We start from the raw sequence: 23357 nt of genomic DNA, 5'->3' as shown, positions 1-23357 counted from the left end.
CAAACCCATCAAAATCACCTTTCACCCTGTTGTGTCTCAATAAAAAAATCAATCAATCAATTAAATCAAAATATCTAATTTTTTTGATTTACATTTTTTTTATTCTCAATTTTGATAAAAATTCAATACCTCTGTTTTAAATTTAGAATGAGGTGGTGCTGAGCCAATGAATGTTTGTTTACCCTATTAGTGAAATAAATAAATATACAATTGTGCTGAAAATACAAAAATAAAAAAGAATGTCAACTACATATACAACATTAGATAAAAGAGCAATCACTATTCCAAAAGCAGAGACACGTGAAAAGAATTCAAAAAAGTTTACTGTAACTATATTTACTTAATAGAAAAAAGAAACAAATCTTTCTAATCATCTATTATCACTACATACCTACCACTACTACCTAAAATAGGAATACATTATTGATATAGTTGTTGAAAATGGTGAGGAATATAGTATTGCAAGAAGATTTTCAGAATTTCTTTCATTATACCAATTGGTATGTTTATTTAGTTGAAGATTATTGTTAAATAGAAGTCTGACTTTACTAAATTGTTATTATAAACAAAACAAGATGGTACATAATTTTCAAATTAAATTTCAATTTCCTCCTAAAAAATTGAATAAACTCAGTAGTCATCTGGTAGAGGCAAGAAAGAAAACACTACAGGAATTCCTCAACTTCCTAATTACCAACCCGATGCAGGCCATCAGGAGATCATCTGATCTGGCAAGATTTTTAGATCCTCTGAATCCAATTTTTACAAACAGTAAGTTATCTTACAAGTTTTGTTTTTGCTTATGTTTAGATATTGATTGATTGATTCCTTTTCTTTTTCTTTCGTTTCATTTAATTTTCAATAGAATTGGTAAATAAAAAAGTTACTTTGGAGGATGTAAGCAAGAAGAAAATAACATTGGAGATGACAGTGGCAGAAGGCAAAGATATAAAGATGGGTACCAAATCAATGTGGGACATCGTTTCATATTGTATATTTGACATTGATAAACAACCAGATAATTCAAACTCTTTTATTGGTCCAGCTTTTAAATCAAACACAATACCAGGTCCTTATCCACAGTGGAATTATAAACAAAGTGTAAGTATTATTTCTTTGTGTTTAATTCTATTACTTTTACGATTATTAATTCATGTATCTCATACAACAAAACAACAGTTTAATATTAAAGATAAGAAGGTTATTTACTTTAAAGTATGTAGTTCCACTGAAGAAGGAGGTGTCATTGGACAAGCAAATATAGACATCACCAAGATTTCACTGAATAACTATACACCATGCACCATCTCATTACCTCTTGAACCAAAAGGCAGTGGTGAACTATTACTTTCACTCATTCTAGTATGAAACCGAGAGAAAAACTCAAAAACAACAAACAAACAAACCAAATCAACAAACTAATATTTATAATATGTAATTTTAAATATTAGAAATAACAACAACAATAACAACAATAATAATAATTAATAACGATTTGTGTGAATGTATAGACTCTTTAATGATAATGAATGAAATGATAAAAATTAATTGGAGACAACCCAAACCAAACTAATCTTTCAAAGAATGCAAAATTAAAATAAACTTTGTTTCTTTTTTTTTCAATGCATTGCTGTTGCAAACAAATATTTGACCATTGCAAACCTTTATAACGTTACACAGGTGGGTGATTTTTGAAAAATCCAAAATTCAAAAAAATTGCAATTTTTTTTTTATTTATTATGGCGCCTTTTGTTTTCAATAAAATTGAAAAAAAAAAATTTTATCTTCATAATTTGTTTGTTAAGTACTTAATTCAACTCATTAATAATAAAAGAGGTAGAACAACACACAAATTTCACAATAAAAAACACAAAATAAAAACTCGACGCCTAAAGTGTTTTTTTTTCTTCAAGTCATAGATAGATAGTCTAACCATTGACCAACAGTCATATAATAGATAAATAATTAAATAAATAGTTAGTTAATTAGATTAGTTATTCGAAAAAAAAAAAACAAACAGGATTAATCAACAACATCAAATCATCATTTTTTAACAAAACAAAAAAAAAAACAATAGAATATAATATAGAGTGTGTATCAATCAATCAATAATACAATCAATACAATCAACCTTTTTTTTTTTTTTTTGTTATTTGTTTTTCTTTTAAATTATTAGATATCTAATAAACTTTATTCATCTCACTTTTCGACAAACATACAAAACAAACTTACTTACTTACTTACCTAAACTTTACTTTTACTTTCTTTAACACTTTTTTTACCTTAAACTTTACATTTGACGAACCATTCAACCACTGACAACTACTACAATCCATATTACCTCTATAATAAATTCAATTGCTATGAATGAATGATGTTCTACTCTACTTTTGACGATACCCTGTTTGTTGTACCGTAACACAGATTTGAACTGCAATGGATTTAGCAACTATTTTAGCCAACGCTCAACAAGCACCAAGTAAGACCAATCACAATCGTCGATCAACCACCAACAACAACAACAACTCAACTTATCTAACCTCTATTATTTTATCTTTTTAGGTGAAGAACTTAGAAGAGGAGCCGAAGAGGCATTGTCTCAAGCCGCCCAAAAAGACTTTGTATGTAAAAATAAAATAATAAAAAACAAACTAAAGATAATTGTTTCTAAAGACTCACTAACATTCATTAATTTTAATAGGGTGGATTCCTCATTGCTCTTTCACAAGAATTATTAAACAACGATCGTCAACCATTTATCCGTCAATTGGCTGGTCTTGTTTTAAAGAATGCCGTCTTTTCAAATGTAAATTTCACTCACACCTTTATAATATAATGCCAGGTAAATAGTATAGTTAATAATTAATTTATTTCTTACTTTTATAAATATAGGATCCAGCTAGATTTGAAATTGCTTCAAAACAATGGCTTGCTGTTGCAGATAACAGAAAGAATGAAATCAAAAATAATGTATGTTCTATCATTCATCATCAATCTATAGATTAACATTTTTGAATTAACATTGATTCAATTTTTATTTAGTTATTGTCCACTCTTACAGCACCAGCATATGAAGCACGTCATACAGCTGCTCAAGCTATCGCTAAAATCGCCTTAATCGAGTTGCCATGCCAACAATGGGAGAACTTGATTCCACATTTGTTTGATAACATTACCAATCCAAATGAGCATATTAAGCAAGCTACTCTCCAAACCATCGGTTACATTTGTGAGGATATTGTATGTATTTCAATTAGTTGTTGTTCAAAGAAAATAGTTATTTACTCTTTCTTTTTTTTCTTATTCTTCTTTTTCTATTTCTTCATTAATAATAAAAGGATCCACAAATTATGACTGCACATGCAAATAGAGTATTGACTGTAATCGTACATGGTATGAGAGATGCATCCGGAATGGTTAAGTTGGCAGCTACAGATGCTCTTTGCAATGCATTGGAGTTTGTCAAAGGCAATTTCGACAAGAAGGAAGAAAGAGATCATATCATGAGAGTCGTATTCGAGAATTGCACATCAGGAGATCACCTTATTAGAAAGTCTGCATTTGAAAACCTTGTAAAGATTGTAAGCTTGTACTATGAATATATTATGGAATACATGAGTGATATTTATAATGTAAGTTTAGCAAATTCTTCATTATACCTTTAATGATTAGCTAATAATAATAATAATAATAATAATAATAATCATTCATCATTTAGTTAACTGTCACTGTTATTCAAAACGATCAAAATGAAAATGTTGTTTTGCAAGCAATCGAGTTTTGGACATCTCTCAATGAAGAGGAAATCAATTTGTCACAAGAATCCGAAGGTCAATCAAAGGAGGTTATGGCCAAAGCTCTATCAATGTTTGTTCCAACCATCTTAACTACTTTAACCAAGCAAGAGGAAGACAACACTGATACCTGGAATGTTTGTATGGCCGGTGCAACCTGTCTCACATATATTGCAAACAATGTCGAGGATCTCGCCATCGACTACGTCGTACCATATATCAAACAAAACATTGTCTCGACAGATTGGAGATTCAGAGAGGCTTCGTGTGTTGCCTTGGGTGCCATTCTCGAGGGACCATCGGAATTCCAAGGTTTCTTGCGTGACGTCATCCCCGTTATCTTGAACCAACTCAAGGATCCAAATGAGATGGTTAAAGACACCGCCTCGTGGACACTCGGTAGAATCTGTGCCCATCAAATCGACAGTGTTTCAGAGTTGCTCCAGAGCATCTTGTCGGGATTGCTCGACGCCACCAAAGATCAATCACCAAAGGTTGCCGCCCACGCCTGTTGGGGTATCCACAATATCGCCACCGCCTTTGACTATGGTCCCGTCGGTCAATTCGACAACATGAGCACAATCTTCCCAATCTTGGCGCAACATTTGTACGTTGCCGCTCTTCGTCCAGACGCCGACCAGGAATCACTCCGTGTTAACGCCTACGAAGCACTAAACTCACTGATCTCCTTCTCGTCTGCCGATCCAAATCATATATTAGAGGTTTTAACATTTATTCTCAAGGATTTCGAAAAGACATTCGTCATGGAAGTTCTCAACACCGAAGATGCCGAGAACAAGACACAGATCCAATCGCTATTATGTAGTACTTTGCAGACGGTTGCATCGACCATCAAGGAAAAGATTGCACCACACGCCGAAAAGATGATGTATTTATTGATGAACGTCTTCAAGACCCAGAACCATATTATTTACGAAGAGGCAATGATGGCTATCGGTGCCATCATCCAGGCACTCGAGGCCGATTTCAAGCCATTCTTGGACCAGTTCCTCCCAATCCTGTTGTTCACTTTGCGTGCCGTCGAACTCGGTGAAGTCGCCAACATCTCAATCGGTATCGTTTCCGATCTCACTCGTGCCCTCAACAAAGACTTTTCAAACTATGCGCGTGAACTAATCCCATTGGTCATCCAAGACTTGACAGACTCTAAGATTTCAATGAACGCCAAGCCAAACGCTCTCACCTGCATCGGTGACATTGCGCTCGCCATCAGCGGTGACTTTACCAACTACCTGCCAATGGTCATGCCAATTCTCGAACAGGCCACCGCTGTACAATTAGACGATAAAGATTATTTGAACTCACTGCGTGAAGCCATCTTCCAGGCCTACACCGGTATCATTCACGGACTCAAATCAGGCGGTGCCGGTGATCAATTTTACAACTACGTCACACCAGTACTCAATTTTATTTCACTCGTTTACCAGGAGCGTGAGCATGGTAATCTTCAAGTATTCAGTGGTGCCATCGGTCTCTTGGGTGATCTCGCACAGACCCTCGGTGATAAGATTAGACCGACCCTCCGTGTATCATTGGTAAAGTCCCTCATAGAGTATGGTCTCCAACAAAGCTCATGTCAAGATGTTGCCAAGTGGGCCAACGAATCTATCTTTACTCAATAATAATAATAATAATAATAATAATCTAGTTGAAATATATTAAATTTAAAATTTTACAATTAATTTAAGTATTAATAAAAATAAAATAAAACAAAATATCAAATCTTGATTGTTTTAGTATAATATATGAATAGTTTATTTTAAGATTAAAGAGTTTTCTGCTCAGTAAATCTTTTATTCGGTTCTGCATCCATGTCAGAGGTAATCAATATTTTATGAGAAGACCCATTTAGAATATAATGAAAGATTGAACAAAAACTAATAGAATAATAACACTACTTTTTAATAAAACAATAACACATTAATTAAAATGTTAAATGTAATAAATAAATCATGAATTTGTGTATGTTCTAACTTTATATTTTCCATCTGGTGAAATTCTGGTTTCTCATTATTTATGCGAATGGGTATCGTTCAGTTGTGTGAATCATAAAATAATGAATATTATTTATCAATGTGGTTTTTATTTTTAAAGGAGATCAAGGCAACACAAACACACTCACTCGCTCACTTCTCACTTTCGTACAAACAAAAATATATAAAGAAAAAAAATAAAACATAACAACTAATCATATGTATTTTCGTACAATGTTTCATTTTGATCTTCATCTTTATTTTTATTATTTTTTTTAAATTTTAAAATAGACAAGACAAAAAAAATTAAATAAATAAAAATCATTGCAAAAATAAAATAATTTTTTTTTAAATTTGTTTGCTCAAAGGGGTAATTGTCGCAAATAAACACAAAAACAAAAAAAACCAACAACAGCAACAAATTACTCAACACAGTATTATCAAAAAAAAAAGTTTGTTTTAATGAGAGAAAAACAAACAACCCAAAAAAAAAACAAACATCAATTAAAAAAAAAAAACCAACATTGAGCATTTATATTACAATAAAAATAACAACAATAATAACAAACAACAACAACTAAATTGTGCAATAGATAATATTATTAGTTTTAAATTATAATCATAAGATAAGATAACAATTGATTTACAGTATAAATTGTAATTGACAACAACAGCAATAAAAAAATAAATAATATAGTATATTTATATGTTTTGATTTTAATTGTTGTTTATCGACTTGCCAACTATTATAATTACAAACAAACATAAAAAAAAACACATTACAATACAGTAGCATCTAACTGTTGTTGTACTACTATTTACCATCAATCATAAGAAATTAAAATTTCAATATATATATATATATAAATATATAATTGTGTTTTTTATTTTGTTTTTGTTTAATTGAATAGCAATAGAAAAGAAAATATCTTTTTTATTTTATATTTAAATTAATTGGCTGTTGTTTGACTCTTCTTCTCTCACTATCTGTTTGATTAAAACAAGTCTACATATCAAATAAAAAATTAAAATAAATAATATTCATAATATATACAAACAAAAAAATATTACAATTGTAACAGTATAGAATAGTATAGTAGTTAGTATAGTAGTAGTAGCAGCAGTAGGTAGTTAGTAAGTGCAACAGTAGGTAGTCTTTTATTTATTTATTTTTTAATTATTTTTATTAAAATTATTTAATTAAAATTAATTTATTTATTTTGAATAAAAAAATAAAATTGAAATTTATTTTTCTTATTTTCTTAATAAAACTTATAGTACCGAGTACAATGGACTATACTAAAGAGATCTATAGTGCTATTGCTCTAAATGGTAATGGGATGGGCAAACGAGGTATGTTTATTTCATATTCATTCGAATCGAATTTCTATCATCATACTAACTAGTGATATTCATTATCTATATATTTGAATAATAAAAAATAATAGAAATCAGTGAAGGATTACACGACTTGAATAAAAGACTAAAGGTTGAATATGGAACCTCTGGTTATATTCCATTGACTACCACCACTACCACCACCACCAATCGCTCTAGCAATTCAGCATCTGTTCAATTTAGCAAAAGATATAGTAACAAAAATAATGGTAGTAGGGATGATGTTTGTTTTTTCGAGAATCTATCAGTTGAGATCATTGTAAAGATATTCAGTTATTGTGACCCTTTCTCAACGCCATTGCTGTTTGTTTGCAGACTATGGTCTCGTATCATACATTCCAATCAACTGTCAATCTGGAGAAACCTCTTGGTTACAATCAGTGAGAATCGTCCACATATATTTAGACCACTGGGTAATCGAATTATATCTTACTTTAAGAATGGATATGGTAGAGCACTTCATTCATTTTCTTTAATAACTTCACTTTCACCAAATAATATTAACAATAATAATAATAATAGCACAAATAGTATTAATAACAGTACGAATAATAACAACAATAAACAAACAAATAATGTAAATAGAAATAGTAGTAGAAATAGCAATAACAATAACAGTATACATTCATTTAATAATAATAATAGTAGTAGTTTAGATAGTAGACAACATTTTGAAAGTAGATCTATTGTTAAATCACCAACGACAGTAATATCCGAGTCATCATCATCACCCATTAATTCATTAACAACTACTAAAGACAATAGTGGAAATATTTGTTATGAAAAGGTTAATTTAGTTGATTTCATTCGTTGTCTTGGTGAAGGTTTGGCACAATGTCACAACCTGAAACAGCTTGACCTTTCGATTCCTCTGGATAGTGAACAGTTGAATTTAATTACTTCCAACTGTCCGCGACTCACCGAATTGAATATCAACAGCTTTCTAATTGGAGACAAAGGCATAGAGTCTGCTTTGAACCCATTGAACAATCTTGAACAACTTTCAGTAGTTTCAAATGTTCATGCCAACCAAGTAAGTTTTGTTTAGAGACTAGATTATTTATTATAATGTTAACAAATATTTTATTTATTAATTTCCTATAGGAATTTGTAAAACAAACTGGAAGACAAATAATAACATTATCACCACTATCACTTTATAGTATTTCAACATTAAAAAGATTGAAATCGTTAAAGTTCTCGCTGCTGCCTCAATTCGGAAACAAAGCACTAATCGAAAGTGGAATCGTATCTGAACAAACTGATTCCAGTGAACATCATCAAGCAGACATCGAAAGGGCTGTTAAATCTTTATCAAAGTAAGTTTAACCCAACTGTTATCTTGTTCAGTTTTTATAAATATTAATAATATATTAACTTTTGATAATATATATTTCAGCTGTAAACTTTTAGAGAATTTAGAATTGATGAGTTGTAATATCAATGAATTCACTCTACAATGGCTATTGGAGCAATATAACCATCTGAATAGATTGGTCATTTATAGAAACAGTTCACTCAGTACGTTTGATTTCAGACCATCCACTATTACACACCTAAGCTTATCATGTTTATCAATGTTACAAACAATACATATCGAATCTAAAACACTTAGAGAATTGTATATCGAAGGGTAAGTTAAAAATAAAAACAAAAAAAAAACAAACAATTTGCTAACATTTTATTAATTAATTTTTATAGTTGTGAATCATTGAAATCAACCGAATTAATTACACCAATGCTTTCTATTCTATCGATGGAGGGATGCAGTGGTTCACTCAAGTTGAGTCATGCCTTTAATATCAAAACCCTATCACTTTTCGAGTGCCCCGATCTGAGCCAGAGAGACTTGGAGAATACGCTGGATTCTCTGATCTCACTAGAAGAGTTGTATATATATTTGCACCAAATTGTAGATCTTAGAATCTGCTCACAGACGCTTAGGAAACTCGATATTGAGGCATGGACTGGTATTCGTTCGTGTATGATGGATTGTCCTGAGCTTGAAGAGTTCAAAGCCAGTGAATCCAGTCTCGAGTCTCTCTATCTGAAGGCTGACCACATGCAGAATATCGAACTCGATTTCTGTGATCAGCTCAGAAGTGCTGTTATCGATATCTTGACGTGCCGTTTGTTCAGTTTCACCCAGAGTCACCCGACTCACTCTGGCGTTGGTAGCGGTAACACAAGCTTTGCTGGACAGCTACTGACCAACAACAATAGCAGCAGCAACGACGACATCAATGACGACGAGGACCAGCCTACTGCCGATGACGATGACAGAAAATACTTGGCTCCAATGGTTCTTTTCTTACAGGCACACCACTTTATCAAAGACTGTATCATATTGAGTGGCAATCTGCTTGGAAAGCTGTCGACCAGAACCGTTGGCCATCTCTCTATCGAACAACGATCGTTCACCTCCTACATTTTCAATGTCGATAAAATATGTAAATTGAATACCTACCACCAGACCGAAGGCGATGAATCTGGAAATAGAACTCCACGTTTCATCCCAATCGAACCAATGGTTCGAGAATCAACCAACTACTTTAGTGGCAACACTATCATTAACAGCAACAATAATAATAACAACGACTACGAGAGCAGCTGCAGTGGATCGGTACCACCACCACCACCACCACCACCAAGAAGGAACAGTCCGACTAGAACAACAACAAGTAGTCGTCCTCACAGCCCAAGCAGCAGATCACCAAGTCCATCATCTCAATTCTCCTTCCCGACAATGTGTGAAACCTATGACGAAACCAATTGGCAACCAACCTATCCATATCTATCACCAGTATCACCTTCACTATCATTTAACAACAGAAACAGTAAAAGATATGGACAAAAATAATATAGTAGTGGTAGTAGTCATTGCACATTATATAATTTTTTTTAAGAAATAACATAATGAATAAAATTTTGTAAAAGTATGATCTAGAATAACTAGATTGTTGTTTTTAGTTTTTATCGATGAACCGAAAAACTTTCAAACATCTTGTCTAATTTGATTTATTAAACTGGAATGAGATGATTGTATTCCGATGTATACGCCTGTCCAAAGTAATAGCCATCTTTTGCTTTCGGTATAGTATTATTCAGACCGGTACTCGTTGTAACATTTAGATTATCTAAATTGAGATAGTCTATGGATATAGGTTGTTGTATTTCATTCTGATTGAAAATAACAATATAGTTATTACTTTGGTAGAAAGGTTGCATCATTCCTAGGAAGTAGGTGTTGGCTCCAGAGTAGATGGTTTCGTGTGACCAACTTGTGGTGTTGAATCTATAGATAAAAGTATTGCCTGTCTCTGTAGACATTTGACATAGGTATAAATATTGATTGTGGTAGAAAAGCGATGACGGTCCATCGTTAAAGGTTATATTTAGTGTGTTTACAAGATCTTTCTGAGTTGCGATCGAGTGCGACAGTATATATTGAATTTGGTGTTTGTCAACGACGAACGAGTAGAATATATTGGAATCGGAATCATAGACACCGATTGGCAGACCTTGAAGTTGAAGAGTGGCTCTCACTTCAAAAATACTAACTTGATGGGTATTAAAGTTGAATTCCATGATCGATAAAATGTCATCATAGGCAACCTGGACTAAAGAAACATAGTATGCTTTATTTGTTTTGGCATCATACGAAACCGGTTGAAATTGGAATTCAAAAGTGATATCATTTGAAACATTACTAAATATTTTAAATTGATTATCCTTAAAAAGAATAAAAAAAAGTTAATTAAAAATAAATAATGAAATCAATCTTTTATCTATCTATTTACCAGAGAGTTAAAACTAGTTAAAGCAAAGATGTTGCCATCCGCTACTATTGAAAGGACACTATCACCATTGTCACTGATATTAAGGATTGAAAATACAATACCAGAGGTATCCAATGAAATAGATTGAGATTTGTTGGTGTTTCCAGTAGACAATTCAATAGTAGTGTACTGCCAATCGTCATTATATGTAAACAATCCAAAATAATTTGGTTGTTGACAATTAAAACACTAAAAAAAAGAGTAATAATATAAAATAAAGTATTAGTATTTATTAATCTAGGATATCGATCTGTAAGTAAAACCTTTCGTTACATTTAGGTAGCAAAATATTAAAAACAATAAATAAATATTGTTAATGTGAGTCATTTTTTATGTTATCTGTTACTTAACAATTCAAATGCAAAAGATGATTTAAATACTTGCAAGATCATCAAACTTTTTTATTTTTGTCTAGATAGGAGCAAACCACCCTTTCAGAGTAATCAATCATGATAAATGTAGGAGTAAAAGTTGTAAAAAACATCAAAGATTCTATTTAAATAAATTAAGACCCACAAAGTAAGACATCACCAACCAAATAGTTAAAATGGATGACAAAGATATTTTAGAATAAAAAAACTTCAAAAATTTAGCTCATCTAAAATCATAAAATTGCCCATTAACTAATGAATAATCGTTATTATTTACCTATTTAGCTTAAATTGTCTTTTTGTTTTACTTATTTTTCAAAATTTGATTAACACGTTGATAGTTCGATTCACGAATGATCTAATCAATCCCATTGTTGATGAAAGCAAAGATCCTATGAAATAAATAAAACTTTTTCAAATATTTAGTTCTAATCCAATATTGGGTGTATGATAAACCTCTCCCGAAAAGAATTTCTGAAATGTCAGTTTATGTTTTAATGAGGGATTGTAAAAAATCTTGAAGAATTTGAAAGAAATTTTCCATCATCCAAAATTGGTCTTTGGAAAATCATAAAAGAACTGAAAAAATACAATTTTATTAATATTAAAAAGACTCTTTTTAATTAATAAAATAATATCAACGCGAACAAACTAAATTAGAAAAAAAAAATTCAAAAATAATAATTGGTTTTGTTTATTGTTTTAGTTTCTCTATTCAAAATTTGGGAAAATTAATAATTTATCATTATTAATTATTGATGATAATTATTTAATGAGGTAAAAAGAAATTATTATTTAAAATAAAAGGTAATACTTTATTGAATAAATAAAAAATATAATTAACTTAAAAAGGTAATTTGTGATTTCTAAAAAAATATCAAAAAAAAAACTATTTTTATTTACATATTTGTAATGGGATGTCTTTTTATCCAGTAATTTTTTGAAAAAGTTTATTAAAGTTAGATTAGTCTTTTTTTTTTTTTGTATTTAATTAATATTTAATATTTATAGTTATATATTTATATATATATGGAAAATAATCATTTAAATTTTGAAAATGAACAGATAAAGATTGTTATAAATAGAATCAAATGTAATGATTGCAATGTCATTAAAGAGTTAATCGATGACTATACAACCAATTCAATATTAGATATATTCAGTTATGTTATGTCATCGGGTGAACTCTGTACTTTTGGTCAACTGCTGGAGTGTCACTCACAGACCAGTCAAAGAAAACGTTGTAACAACGTGTGGAACTCTGATGGTTTCATATACAAGTGTAGAGAGTGTCAGGTCGATGACAACTGCGCAATATGTGTAGATTGCTTCCGTGAGGATCTACACAAAGGACATAGCTACCGATTGGTTCAATCGATACGTGGTTGTTGTGACTGTGGCGACGAATCTGCTTGGCGACCAGAGGGCAACTGTGAACGACACGGTTCAACAAACAATCTTAAAAACACTTCCATTGAACTACCCGCTCATTGTAAATCAATAGTTATATTATTAATCAATGAATTTAGATTATTAAATAATGGTTTAACATTGAGTAATAGTAGTGGAGTAATTACCAATAATAATAGTAATATGACAACAACTGTAACTGCAACTGCAACTGTAACTGCATCTGCAACAACAACAACAACAACTATTGGTCAATCTTCATTTAATAGAGATCAAGAGTTTATCGATTGTTTGGTTGACTTGATAGGAAAGATGATCGATGTCTTTGGAGACAAGATATCGTTGTGTATAGGTGAAGTGTTGATGCGCTTTGACAAACCAATTCGTAGACGAATATACTCGAATTTGTTACAGTTGATGACATTGGGAAGTGAACAGTTGGAACGTGTCATCGTATCGCTCTTTATATGTTTGGAGTTGCGTGATGATCTAGCAATTTATCTAGCAGAGAATTACGAACACATCAGAAAACTAACAATCAAACATCAAAGAAACACTGTATTTAATTTAACGATCCAACTATTCTCTGTTGATTCCGTTGCCTATAAAATTGTATCCACCAACAGTAAGTTAGTTAGTCATGCATTATATATGAACAAACTTGTTTACTAAATCATAATCATAAACATTAACATAAATTATTCAAAATGTTTCTTTTTCTTTCTCTAACTATCTATCTATAGATATGACACCAATTATTAATAACTTATTAAAAACATTTGAATCAGCAATGGTAGATGGTCAAATCGATTTCAAACAAAAGATAATGAAGGATAAACAATATTTTAGACCATTATCTGATATTTGGTAAGTTATTAATATATTAACTAACTAAAATCATGATAAAGGAGTATTAATATAGCAAACTTAAAAGTTGTATTATTAGAAATAAATCTAGTTTTCTTTGGTTGTTGGAGAATCCAAGTCAGATTCTTTTACTTCAGAGAGCGTTGTATTTGACACAGGAGATGGGTGCCATCACGATAAAGTCGACCTCTCAAGAGTACGACGATGAAACATGGCACAACCGATTCTACATTGAATATTACTATAGGAAGTGTATATTCTCACCGCTCGGTAAACATTTCCGTGAGGTTGCTCACGGTCAGCAACACATCCAGATCTACGTAGATAACCTCTATAATATGATCGGTAGATTCTACTCACCGACTGCCGTCTGGAAGAAAGGTACGCGTGACATTGTCATACCGGACTACCGATTGTCCAGACAGCCAGTATCTTTCCATCTACCGATGCATCGATCACTCACTACGATACTCCTACAGATGTCATCGAAATTTGGAGTGCATCCATCGGTTGTACTATCATCTTCCAACGGTATTATCAAACCGTCAATGTTGATCGACCCTCTTATTCGCGTGCGTGTATTGGTAGCACAGATACAGGCTGGTCTATGGGTGAGAAACGGTCAATCCGTCAAACTCCAATCCTACACCTATCTACACACCTATGAGTTATCTCATAACGACTTCTTTCTGCTGCAGTATGTAGCTAGCTGTATGTTGCCAGTGGAATTCTATGCACAGCTGCTGGATCGCAGTGAACTGGCGACTTGGTTTACACTGGACGGAACGATAACCAAACACACATTGGATCGATCTAGCTCTCAAGTTAAACAATCGGACACAGATAAAGCCAATGTCATTGTAGCAGAGGATATGACTTCACTCGTCATTGGAATGGTAACAGACCGTACTCGTTTGGCGTCTATGACCTTTGAGGATGCAGTGCGCGTTGAGATTATTCATCATCTAGCGGTTGCCGGGCGTATGAGACACGGTGACATATTCCAACGACATGTCGAGCTCTTTGAAAAAGTAGGTGGTGCATTCGATAGTATTCTCAGTGGAGTGGCCGACTTTCATCCACCTACTCCTACCGATTCCGGCAAGTATGAACTCAAGCCAAAGTCTTGGGAGGAATGGACACCGTTCTATCCTCACTACACAAGACAGGAAGTACAAATGGCAACGGAACGCTACCAGAATCTCGTGCGTGATGCAACCAAGCGTGGAGAGAAACATCTGTATCCAGAGCATTCGCGATATCTTGAATCGATTCGTCCTACTCTTCCATGTTATAGTAACATAGACCAACTACTCAATTGTGATATACTGCATGCCATTATCTATTCGGTGCTATTCAATAGTTTGTGTGGAAGTGCTAGATCATCGGATCTACTAATAACCAACTGTATATATCTAATCAAGTTGATACTGAGAATCTACACACCAAATGCCAACACAGCTACACTCGTTGCCAGCTCCACTAAATCCAAACCAACAACCGTACAAAAGAACTTTGATTTCGGTTACAACCCCACCGATTTCATGTATAATCTATTCCATCATATCAAACCAAACACCTACACACTCACCAATACTACCAGCCATTCACTGTATACTTTACTTCATCTAATGTTACAAACTAATAACTTTGAAACACATCATCAAAACATTAAAGAATGTTTAAATCATCCTACTATTCAACAATTTATAAACATTGATAATAACAATAATAATAATAATAATAGTATCGATGGAAATATAAATATTAATAATAATAACAACAACAACAACAATAATAATAATAATAATAATAATCATAATCATAGTAATGCTTCTGAACATGCTAAAGAATTGGCAAAGAAAAGACAAATGGAGATTATGTCAAAGTTTGCAAAACAACAAGCAACATTTCTCGAAGATATGGGCGATGATGACTATGAAGAGGAAGAAGAAACTCAAAACTATGGATGTTGTGTACTCTGTAAGGCAGATCTGATACCAAAGAAATCACCATTTGCTCTACTTGCTTATCTTCAAAAGAATTCATTACTTTCACATTTACAATCGATTACAACAACAACAACAACAACAACAACAACAACAGATAACAATAACAATAATATTAATAATAATGATAATAGTACCACTGTTGATTATGAATTATTTAAAGATACACATAGAAATGATAATTTATTTATTACATTTTGTTCACACTCGATGCATTTGGAATGTCTAAAGAAGTTGAAAGATCAAAAATACAATTGTCCAGCATGTAGAAGATTGGTTAATACACAGATTCCATTCGTAGAGCAGCAAACACTAACACCATTGTCAAAGAATAGCTCATCTTCAACGCTTCAAGAATGGTTCGATTCATTCAGTTCTAAACAAGAGGAATTCAATATGAATCAAACACAAGAAGAAATACAACCTCATAAACTATTATCAATGGTATGTTTAATGTTTTTTTAAATATTTTAAATATAATAATAATAATTTTACTAATAACATACCACATTATTCATATCTATCTACCTACCTAGGTTATATCATCTATTACAATATTAGAATTAAGTAAGAGGAATAACAAAGGTCAATCATTAGATTCATTATCACAACAAGAGTTATTTTCTTTGCAATCATTACTAAAGTTTACAGCTCATGAACAATATAATAGTCAACATGTAATCGATAATAGATCATTACACATGATACTAAGCAGTATATTCTCGACCAAAGAAAGAATATCAGAGTTTTTAAACCTAGATATGTTTGGTATGCTGGTAAGAATGTATCTACTTAATGAGAAGATACCACACGATCATCTCAAGTCTCAATTCATAGACATCATTAAACTACACTTTACAGCTTCAATTTTACAATCATTATTAATATTAAATGTAAGTAAAAGTTTATTAAATAATATTATACAGTTTATACTAATAATACAAATAACTCTATATTAATTATAGAGATGTAATAATCTTATTGAATTAAAACAATCTATTGATTCAATAGAAGAAGATGTTATGCTTTTAGTTATGCCATTCCTAAGAAAGCTATATCTATTTGTAACTATAGTTAATTATCAAGGAAGAGATACTAGTGGATTGGTTGATGGCACCAAATTTGATTTGCAATTCAATTTACCAATAGATGTCCAATATCACTCGATCGTCAACTCACTTCAACTCTCAAATGTACTGAACGAACTAAAGAGAGATGACTATAAGCTATTGGAGTACTGTTATAATTTGTGGATTGGTCAAGATATTTCGGAATCGAAACTACCGTTGTCACCTACAATCTGGAGATATTGTGAGTTCCAGCTAGCCAAGTTGGAGCGTGACTATCATCATTTCTACTTGGAGTCTACAAAGAAATCTTGTGATTGCTGTAAGAAGAAACCGATTGGATTGAACTCATCGCTCTGTTTGTTATGTGGCGCCTATCTCTGCGAAGTTGACGAATACGTAGGACATGCTCAAAAGTGTGGAGGTGGCGGTGGATATGGTGTAATCTTTGTTTTCGCCAAAATCGTTGTACTTATCATCAACAAGTCGACTGTTAAACTATGGTGTCACAGTATCTATCTAGATCAACATGGTTCAGAAGACTTTGGATTCCAACGAGGTAATCCACTCTATCTAAACGAAGAACGTCTAACACGACTTAAATCGGAGATACTATCGATGACACTTCAAAATATAACTAGTACATTCCGTCAATAAAATAAAAGAGATATTATTCGATTCGTTTGGTTGATGTAATTATTACATTTTATTAATAGTTTTTGGTTTTGCATAAAAAATTTAAAAAAAAAAAAAAGTTAGATTAATTTTTTTTTTTGAAAATTGATTTAGTCATCTTCTGATCAATTATTTATATTATATCTATCTATCTATTTGTGTGGATTCATAAAAGAATAATAAATTCACAACAAAATCACATCAGATAGAAATGGATTTCGAAAAGTTTTTCAAAAAGTACAAAACAAACTTTACAGAGGGATTCATTCAAGGTATAGCTTATGGTGTTGGTTTGGCATTCACATCGATAATATGGCACAAATATGTTAGAAAGATAGTATTCACCTATTTAAATATACCACTGACGCAATCAGTTGCTTTAGAAGGAATCAAGAAAGTTTCATTTGCATAGAATTACTATATAAAACAAAGAGGAAAACAAATAGATGCACGATCGACAAATATATACACAACAACAATCAATATATATAAACAATCAATTAAACTTTTGTAAAATTTTTTAAAAATATCAAAAACACATTAATCGCAAAGAATATAACTTATCAATTTATTTGAATTCAATCAATTAATCAATAGAAAAACATTTATATAAATGTACAGTAATTTAATTTGTTATTATAGAATCGAGAATATAAATATATAAGATGAATCAACAATACTAAAAGTTGACCAATCTCATATTTCTCTAGATCGTATTTTATTAAATTAACTATTATAATAGTTGATAGTTATAATGTTTTTTTTTCATGTTTAGTATTTGATTTGAATGCATTGGTTATTTTACAACAAAAAAAGGTGAATGATTATTTGCATTGTTTGATTATAGTTTGTATGTTTGTTGATAAAGCTATTGATTAACGGGAAGGGAGTTTGGAGTTGATGATCCTATTAGGGATCATAATCTTTTTAAATATTATTATTATTATTATTATTATTTTTATCTTATTATTATTATCTTGTTATTATTTTAGAAACCACCATATTCTGGTCCATCCATTGGTTTGGGAATTAATCTCTCTACTTCTTTGGTGAGTTGTAATTGTTTTTGTTTCTGACTTTGCTTGACACGCCAGATCGAGAATGATACGATCAATAACACAAGTACTACACCGATGACAATGATATAGAGCCACTTGTTTGGTGAGCAACGCGATGACATTGGACCTGCCTGGAACAATGTTCCACACTGAGATGGGCTGGAGCTACCCGATGGACAATAGTGTCCGTCAGGACAATCCAGAGGGAGTTGAGTGGCTTGACTGGGACAGTATTTACCGGCGGGACAAACCACACAGTTGTTTCTTGATTTCTGACCGATCAATGGGTTGTAATAACCAACGCCACAATCAGAGCATGCAGCGGAACCTGGCACACTGTTGTAGGTACCCTCTTGACATTGAGTACAAAGCGATGCTCCTTTGCCACTGTACTGACCTGCTGGACAATCTTGGCAAATCTCACCGCTTTGCGATGATGTACCGGCTGGACAACTTATACAAATTGTGTTGTCAGCATTGCTTGTCATACCGGGTTCGCATGGATTACAGCTGGTTTGTCCTTCGAGTGCAGAGATCTTACCCGGTGGACAAGCCATACAGTTGGCAGCACCCTCTTCGTTGTTATAGGTTCCCGCTGCACATTGAACACACCAAGCAGCATTGCTACAGTATCCATCGTCACACAATGTACAATTTGAATCGATTGTATTGTTATTGTAGTAGGTTCCTTCTAGACAAGCTTGGCAAGGTGGATTGGGTGTTGGTGTAGGTGTTCTGGTTGGAGGTGGTGTTGGTCCAGTAGTTGTACCTGTTGTTGTACCAGTTGTTGATGTTCCTGATCCAGTGGTTGATGCGGTAGAGGTAGAGTCTGCTGTTCCTGTAGTATCTGCAGTACCTGTTCCTGTTGTTGTCTCAGTGGTTGCTGTTGATGTTGTAGAGTCATCCGAGGTAGATCCACCACCAGTGGTACTGCTAGATACACCGGTTCCAGTGGTAGAATTATCGGTTGTTGCAGTAGTGGTTGTGCTATTTTTTGTTGTTGTAGGGTCATCTGTTGTTACACCACCAGTTGTTGCTGTTGTTGTTATGTTTTTAGTGGTTGTAGCACCATCTGTTTCTCCTGTTCCACTACTGCTACTACTACTACTGCTGCTGGGAGCTGATGATGAACCACCACCTGTTCCACTGCTACTGCTGCTGCTGCTGCTGCTGCTGCTGCTACCACTGCTTGTTGCAGGGTTGTTTGTAGAAGTCGCCGTTGAATCGTCAGCCATGAATTGTTCGTAATAATTGGCATCCTTTATGATTGCAGGTGTAGACAGATGATGTCCATCTCTGTCCTCTATAATTCGGATCTTCTCTGCATTTACAAATGAACTAGTACCATCACCAACTGTCAGAAGAAACAAAACAACAGCAATAAACAAGAGAAGTCCACTACTCTTTCTACAAGCTATAAAATTATTATTTTGCCAAGATGATTTTGTTTTCATCATCTATAAAAAATATCTAAATATTATTATATATATAAATTTATGTTGAGTTTTTTTAGTATCTATCTAAATAATGATTATTATTATTATTATTATTATTAATGATGATTTTTAATAAATAAATATATATCTAGGTAAACTATATTTTATATAAAAATCATAAACAACAATTTATTAGTAAATTTATTTAATAATTAATTACTACTACTATTTATCATCTTTATAAAAATGAATATTAGTGTAAAAGTGAAAATGTTGATGTATCTAAACTATATATAAATGGAAAGTGAAAATGTATCTAAAGAAATATGTTTGCTCTTTTGTTTTGCAGTAATTAATTAACAAAAAAAAAAACAAAAACAAACATTTAAACTTATTTTCAAAAGTTTGCAGGTGATGCTCGGGTTATTATTAATAATGACATTAACACAACACAACAATAGTAAAATAATAACATTATTATACTACAAAAAGTGAATTTTCAATTGACTTTTGCATACACACACAGTAAACTCAAATAATATTTCATTCAACTTTTATTTGGTAGAGTTTGTATAATTGACACAACACACACACAATTGTGCCTGTTGAAAATAAATGATTATTATGAATGAATGTCAAACAATAATATTAAAACTGTCTTTTTCACTTTGACTACTTGAGAGAGAGTGAAAATGATTGTTCATTAAAATGAAGTGCCTACCTTTCTAATTTAGTAACAAACTGTTTGAGTACTCTATTTGATCAACTAATCTAATACTACTAATACTATTATTTTTATTAATGATAACTATAATAATAATAATAATACATCTATCAAGATTTAATTAATTGTTGACTAACTAAAATAAATAATAATAAGTTTATCAGGGATACGATACGACTTTCTTTTTCTCAATTATGCAGGGAGGGGGGCACAGACATTTTTTTTAATCCACAAAAAGTTAAAAATCTTTTTTTTTTTTTTGAAAATAAAAATCAAAATCAACATTGAGAATTTTTTTGTTGCAAACATTGTTATTTCTGGCGAAAATAAGCAACAGCAATGAATGATTCTTTCAAAACTGGTAGAACTGCAAGTTCACTTCACTGTCAAATTTAGATCTAAACATAGAAATATCACAAAATTTATATTTATTTATTTATTTTTTCCTTTTTTCTTGATTTTTTTTGTTTTGTTGTTTTTGTAGTAGTTGCTGTTGTTGTTTTGGTAGCTGATCTTGTACTCTTCGCATCTGATTCATTGATTCTTGATAATGATCAAGATCGAAATAGTGTGCCATCTGTCGCTCTTCACTGGATGTCCAAGCACCCTTTCCAGTTGTGTCGAATCTACCTGTTTTTCTATTGAAAACACCACTAATTTCATAGTTTTGATAACTATTTGAAGTTGGATCTATAGTAGTAGTTGTAAAATTTGTTATTGTTGAAGTCGAATTTGTTGTTGTTGTTTGTTGTTTTGTATAAGGATGATATCTAGTAGATGCACTATAAGGACTCTCGTAACTAAATGTTTGTTGCTGTGTAGTTGTTGTCTCTGATTGTTGTTGGTTATTGTCATTGGCATTTTCTTCAGTGTTTTTCTTATCTTTTTCAGAATGTTGTTGTATAACATAAATAAACAAGGGATGTGAGACTATTGGATGATATTTAAACTGTGATTTATGTCGCAACTGTAGATTATTATTAAACTTTTTGGTTTTCAACCAATAGAGGATCTTATTGTCTGTGTATGGTCCTTCTTCAGTATCTTCTTCATCTAAATAATACCAAACTGTTTCATTTTGGTCATCGTTCTCCAGAAGATATTCAAACGACTCTATTTCTACATTTTCATTGTTTTCCTTTTTATCATTTGGATTATCATCATCATCATCTTCTTCTTCTTTAGAGACAACAACATCATTTTCTTTTATCTTTTTATCATCATTATCTTTGACATAATCATTTTTAGTTTCATCTATAACCTTTTTTTTTTTTTTTTTTTTATATTTTTTTTTTTAAAATGATCACAAATTAAGATTTGTTAATAAATATTGACGAAAAATAATAATAATTAATGATAAAAATAGAATTGCATACATCTTTATTAGTGTCCACCATTTTTTTGTAATTTTTTTAATTTAATTTAATTTTTTATTCACAACAATTATAAAACAAAAAATATCCTTGTGGAATGATAACAAGTTCAACGAATAAAAATTTGGTTTTTTTTTTGGTTCATCATTTCAATAATAATTATTACAAAATAAATAATTTTTTTTTTGCAATATTAATAAAGGCAAAAAAAATTAATCTTTTTCTAAATATTTTTATTTTGTATTACCATTCATTATTTTACTTCCATACACACCCACGAGATTAGATAGTGATGCCAAAATGAGCGATTTAAATCGAACAACTAATAACAATACCAACAACAATAGCAATAGCAATAACAACAGTGCATCTATGAATATACAAAGAAATAATAATAATAGTACTACTAATATTGGTAGTGGTGGTAGTAATATTCAATCTGTTGATGAGCTAAACAATGGTATCAACCAGAATTTACATTTAAATACCAATGGAATGGCTAATAATACTACTAACAACAATAACAACAACTTGATCGCTGGAATGAAAACACACTTTGGATCGCCATTAAGAACATTGATTCGTGCATCGTCTCTACAGAATCTACCATCTCATGGCAGTAACTCGGTGAAAGAGGAACTACCCTCGGTTATCACCATAAAGAATCAAGCGACCACCACCAAAGACAAGATGGATCTGATAAAGTATGATCCACAAGACTCTTCGGTGCATCCCGGTCCAAGTTCAAAGTACGATTTCGTCAAGGTTAAAGTTCGTCTCGAAGATCACTACTATGTGCTGTCTCGTTTTTTGATATCGCGTGTACTCAACGTAACCCAAGTAGATGCAGCCGACTCTGTAAAGATATCACTGGAACTTAAGAAGCGTCTAGTCGACCAAGGCAGACTGACACTCACCCAATCCGAACTGGAAAACGAACTATTCACACTACTACAATCCTATGGATATGGTGCTGAATATATTGAAAGATATAGAATGAACAACTCAGTAAGTAAAAACATAAACAAAAAAAACAAAAACAAACCTACCTTTTCTTAGTTACTAACCGTTGTGATTAATAATATTATTATTATTGTTAATATAAAGATTTCATCATCAAAGAGTACCATTGATTATCTTGATATCCGGACCGAAATGCATTGGAAAGTCGTGGTTGGCTACACAGCTGGCAGAGAGACTCAATCTTTCGACGGTGCTACAGACTACGCTCGTTCAGGATTTGATGGATGCCATCATCAAGGAGTTCCCTAATCCCAGTGGTAAAGGATCGATGTTTGGTATGCCATCGGATCCACCCATCATCTTTAAGAACTACAACTCC

General features: G+C 32.0%; 8 protein-coding genes across 8 annotated transcripts; 6 read left to right on the top strand and 2 right to left on the bottom strand.

Annotated features, from left to right (window-relative positions):
- Window positions 1-239: 239 nt before the first annotated feature.
- Window positions 240-1488, top strand: PPL_10070 (uncharacterized protein; the record flags this gene model as incomplete). The annotated part of the gene is made up of 5 exons (XM_020580854.1): window positions 240-326; window positions 414-456; window positions 866-1101; window positions 1193-1215; window positions 1452-1488. 5 exons carry the CDS (start codon window positions 240-242, stop codon window positions 1486-1488), a joined length of 426 nt encoding a protein of 141 aa, XP_020428439.1.
- Window positions 1489-2436: 948 nt separating this feature from the next.
- Window positions 2437-5437, top strand: PPL_10069 (uncharacterized protein; the record flags this gene model as incomplete). The annotated part of the gene is made up of 7 exons (XM_020580853.1): window positions 2437-2479; window positions 2563-2621; window positions 2702-2806; window positions 2893-2970; window positions 3043-3240; window positions 3339-3632; window positions 3719-5437. 7 exons carry the CDS (start codon window positions 2437-2439, stop codon window positions 5435-5437), a joined length of 2496 nt encoding a protein of 831 aa, XP_020428438.1.
- Window positions 5438-5871: 434 nt separating this feature from the next.
- On the top strand, window positions 5872-10046 carry PPL_10068 (uncharacterized protein; the record flags this gene model as incomplete). The annotated part of the gene is made up of 8 exons (XM_020580852.1): window positions 5872-5893; window positions 7067-7120; window positions 7237-7409; window positions 7626-8219; window positions 8291-8505; window positions 8586-8819; window positions 8888-9076; window positions 9131-10046. The coding sequence occupies 8 exons, from the start codon at window positions 5872-5874 to the stop codon at window positions 10044-10046; spliced, it is 2397 nt and encodes a 798-aa protein (XP_020428437.1).
- Window positions 10047-10207: 161 nt separating this feature from the next.
- On the bottom strand, window positions 10208-11768 carry PPL_10067 (uncharacterized protein; the record flags this gene model as incomplete). The annotated part of the gene is made up of 3 exons (XM_020580851.1): window positions 10208-10918; window positions 10987-11214; window positions 11748-11768. The coding sequence occupies 3 exons, from the start codon at window positions 11766-11768 to the stop codon at window positions 10208-10210; spliced, it is 960 nt and encodes a 319-aa protein (XP_020428436.1).
- Window positions 11769-12425: 657 nt separating this feature from the next.
- On the top strand, window positions 12426-17406 carry PPL_10066 (uncharacterized protein; the record flags this gene model as incomplete). The annotated part of the gene is made up of 6 exons (XM_020580850.1): window positions 12426-13431; window positions 13550-13673; window positions 13921-14370; window positions 14491-16126; window positions 16219-16575; window positions 16648-17406. The coding sequence occupies 6 exons, from the start codon at window positions 12426-12428 to the stop codon at window positions 17404-17406; spliced, it is 4332 nt and encodes a 1443-aa protein (XP_020428435.1).
- A 229-nt stretch (window positions 17407-17635) lies between these two features.
- Window positions 17636-17836, top strand: PPL_10065 (uncharacterized protein; the record flags this gene model as incomplete). Its single annotated transcript, XM_020580849.1, has 1 exon — window positions 17636-17836. One exon carries the CDS (start codon window positions 17636-17638, stop codon window positions 17834-17836), a length of 201 nt encoding a protein of 66 aa, XP_020428434.1.
- A 576-nt stretch (window positions 17837-18412) lies between these two features.
- Window positions 18413-22039, bottom strand: PPL_10064 (uncharacterized protein; the record flags this gene model as incomplete). The annotated part of the gene is made up of 4 exons (XM_020580848.1): window positions 18413-19896; window positions 20661-20726; window positions 21273-21903; window positions 22019-22039. 4 exons carry the CDS (start codon window positions 22037-22039, stop codon window positions 18413-18415), a joined length of 2202 nt encoding a protein of 733 aa, XP_020428433.1.
- A 276-nt stretch (window positions 22040-22315) lies between these two features.
- PPL_10063 (uncharacterized protein) lies at window positions 22316-23287 on the top strand (the record flags this gene model as incomplete). Its single annotated transcript, XM_020580847.1, has 2 exons — window positions 22316-23023; window positions 23123-23287. 2 exons carry the CDS (start codon window positions 22316-22318, stop codon window positions 23285-23287), a joined length of 873 nt encoding a protein of 290 aa, XP_020428432.1.
- Between the last annotated feature and the right edge of the window lie 70 nt (window positions 23288-23357).

Source organism: Heterostelium album (genome assembly GCF_000004825.1).
Source record: "Heterostelium album PN500 unplaced genomic scaffold PPL_scaffold12, whole genome shotgun sequence".
NCBI classification, from domain to species: Eukaryota; Evosea; class Eumycetozoa; order Acytosteliales; family Acytosteliaceae; genus Heterostelium; species Heterostelium album.
The sequence above is the reverse complement of the archived record's forward strand: the minus strand, read 5'-3'. Positions and strand labels throughout refer to the sequence as shown.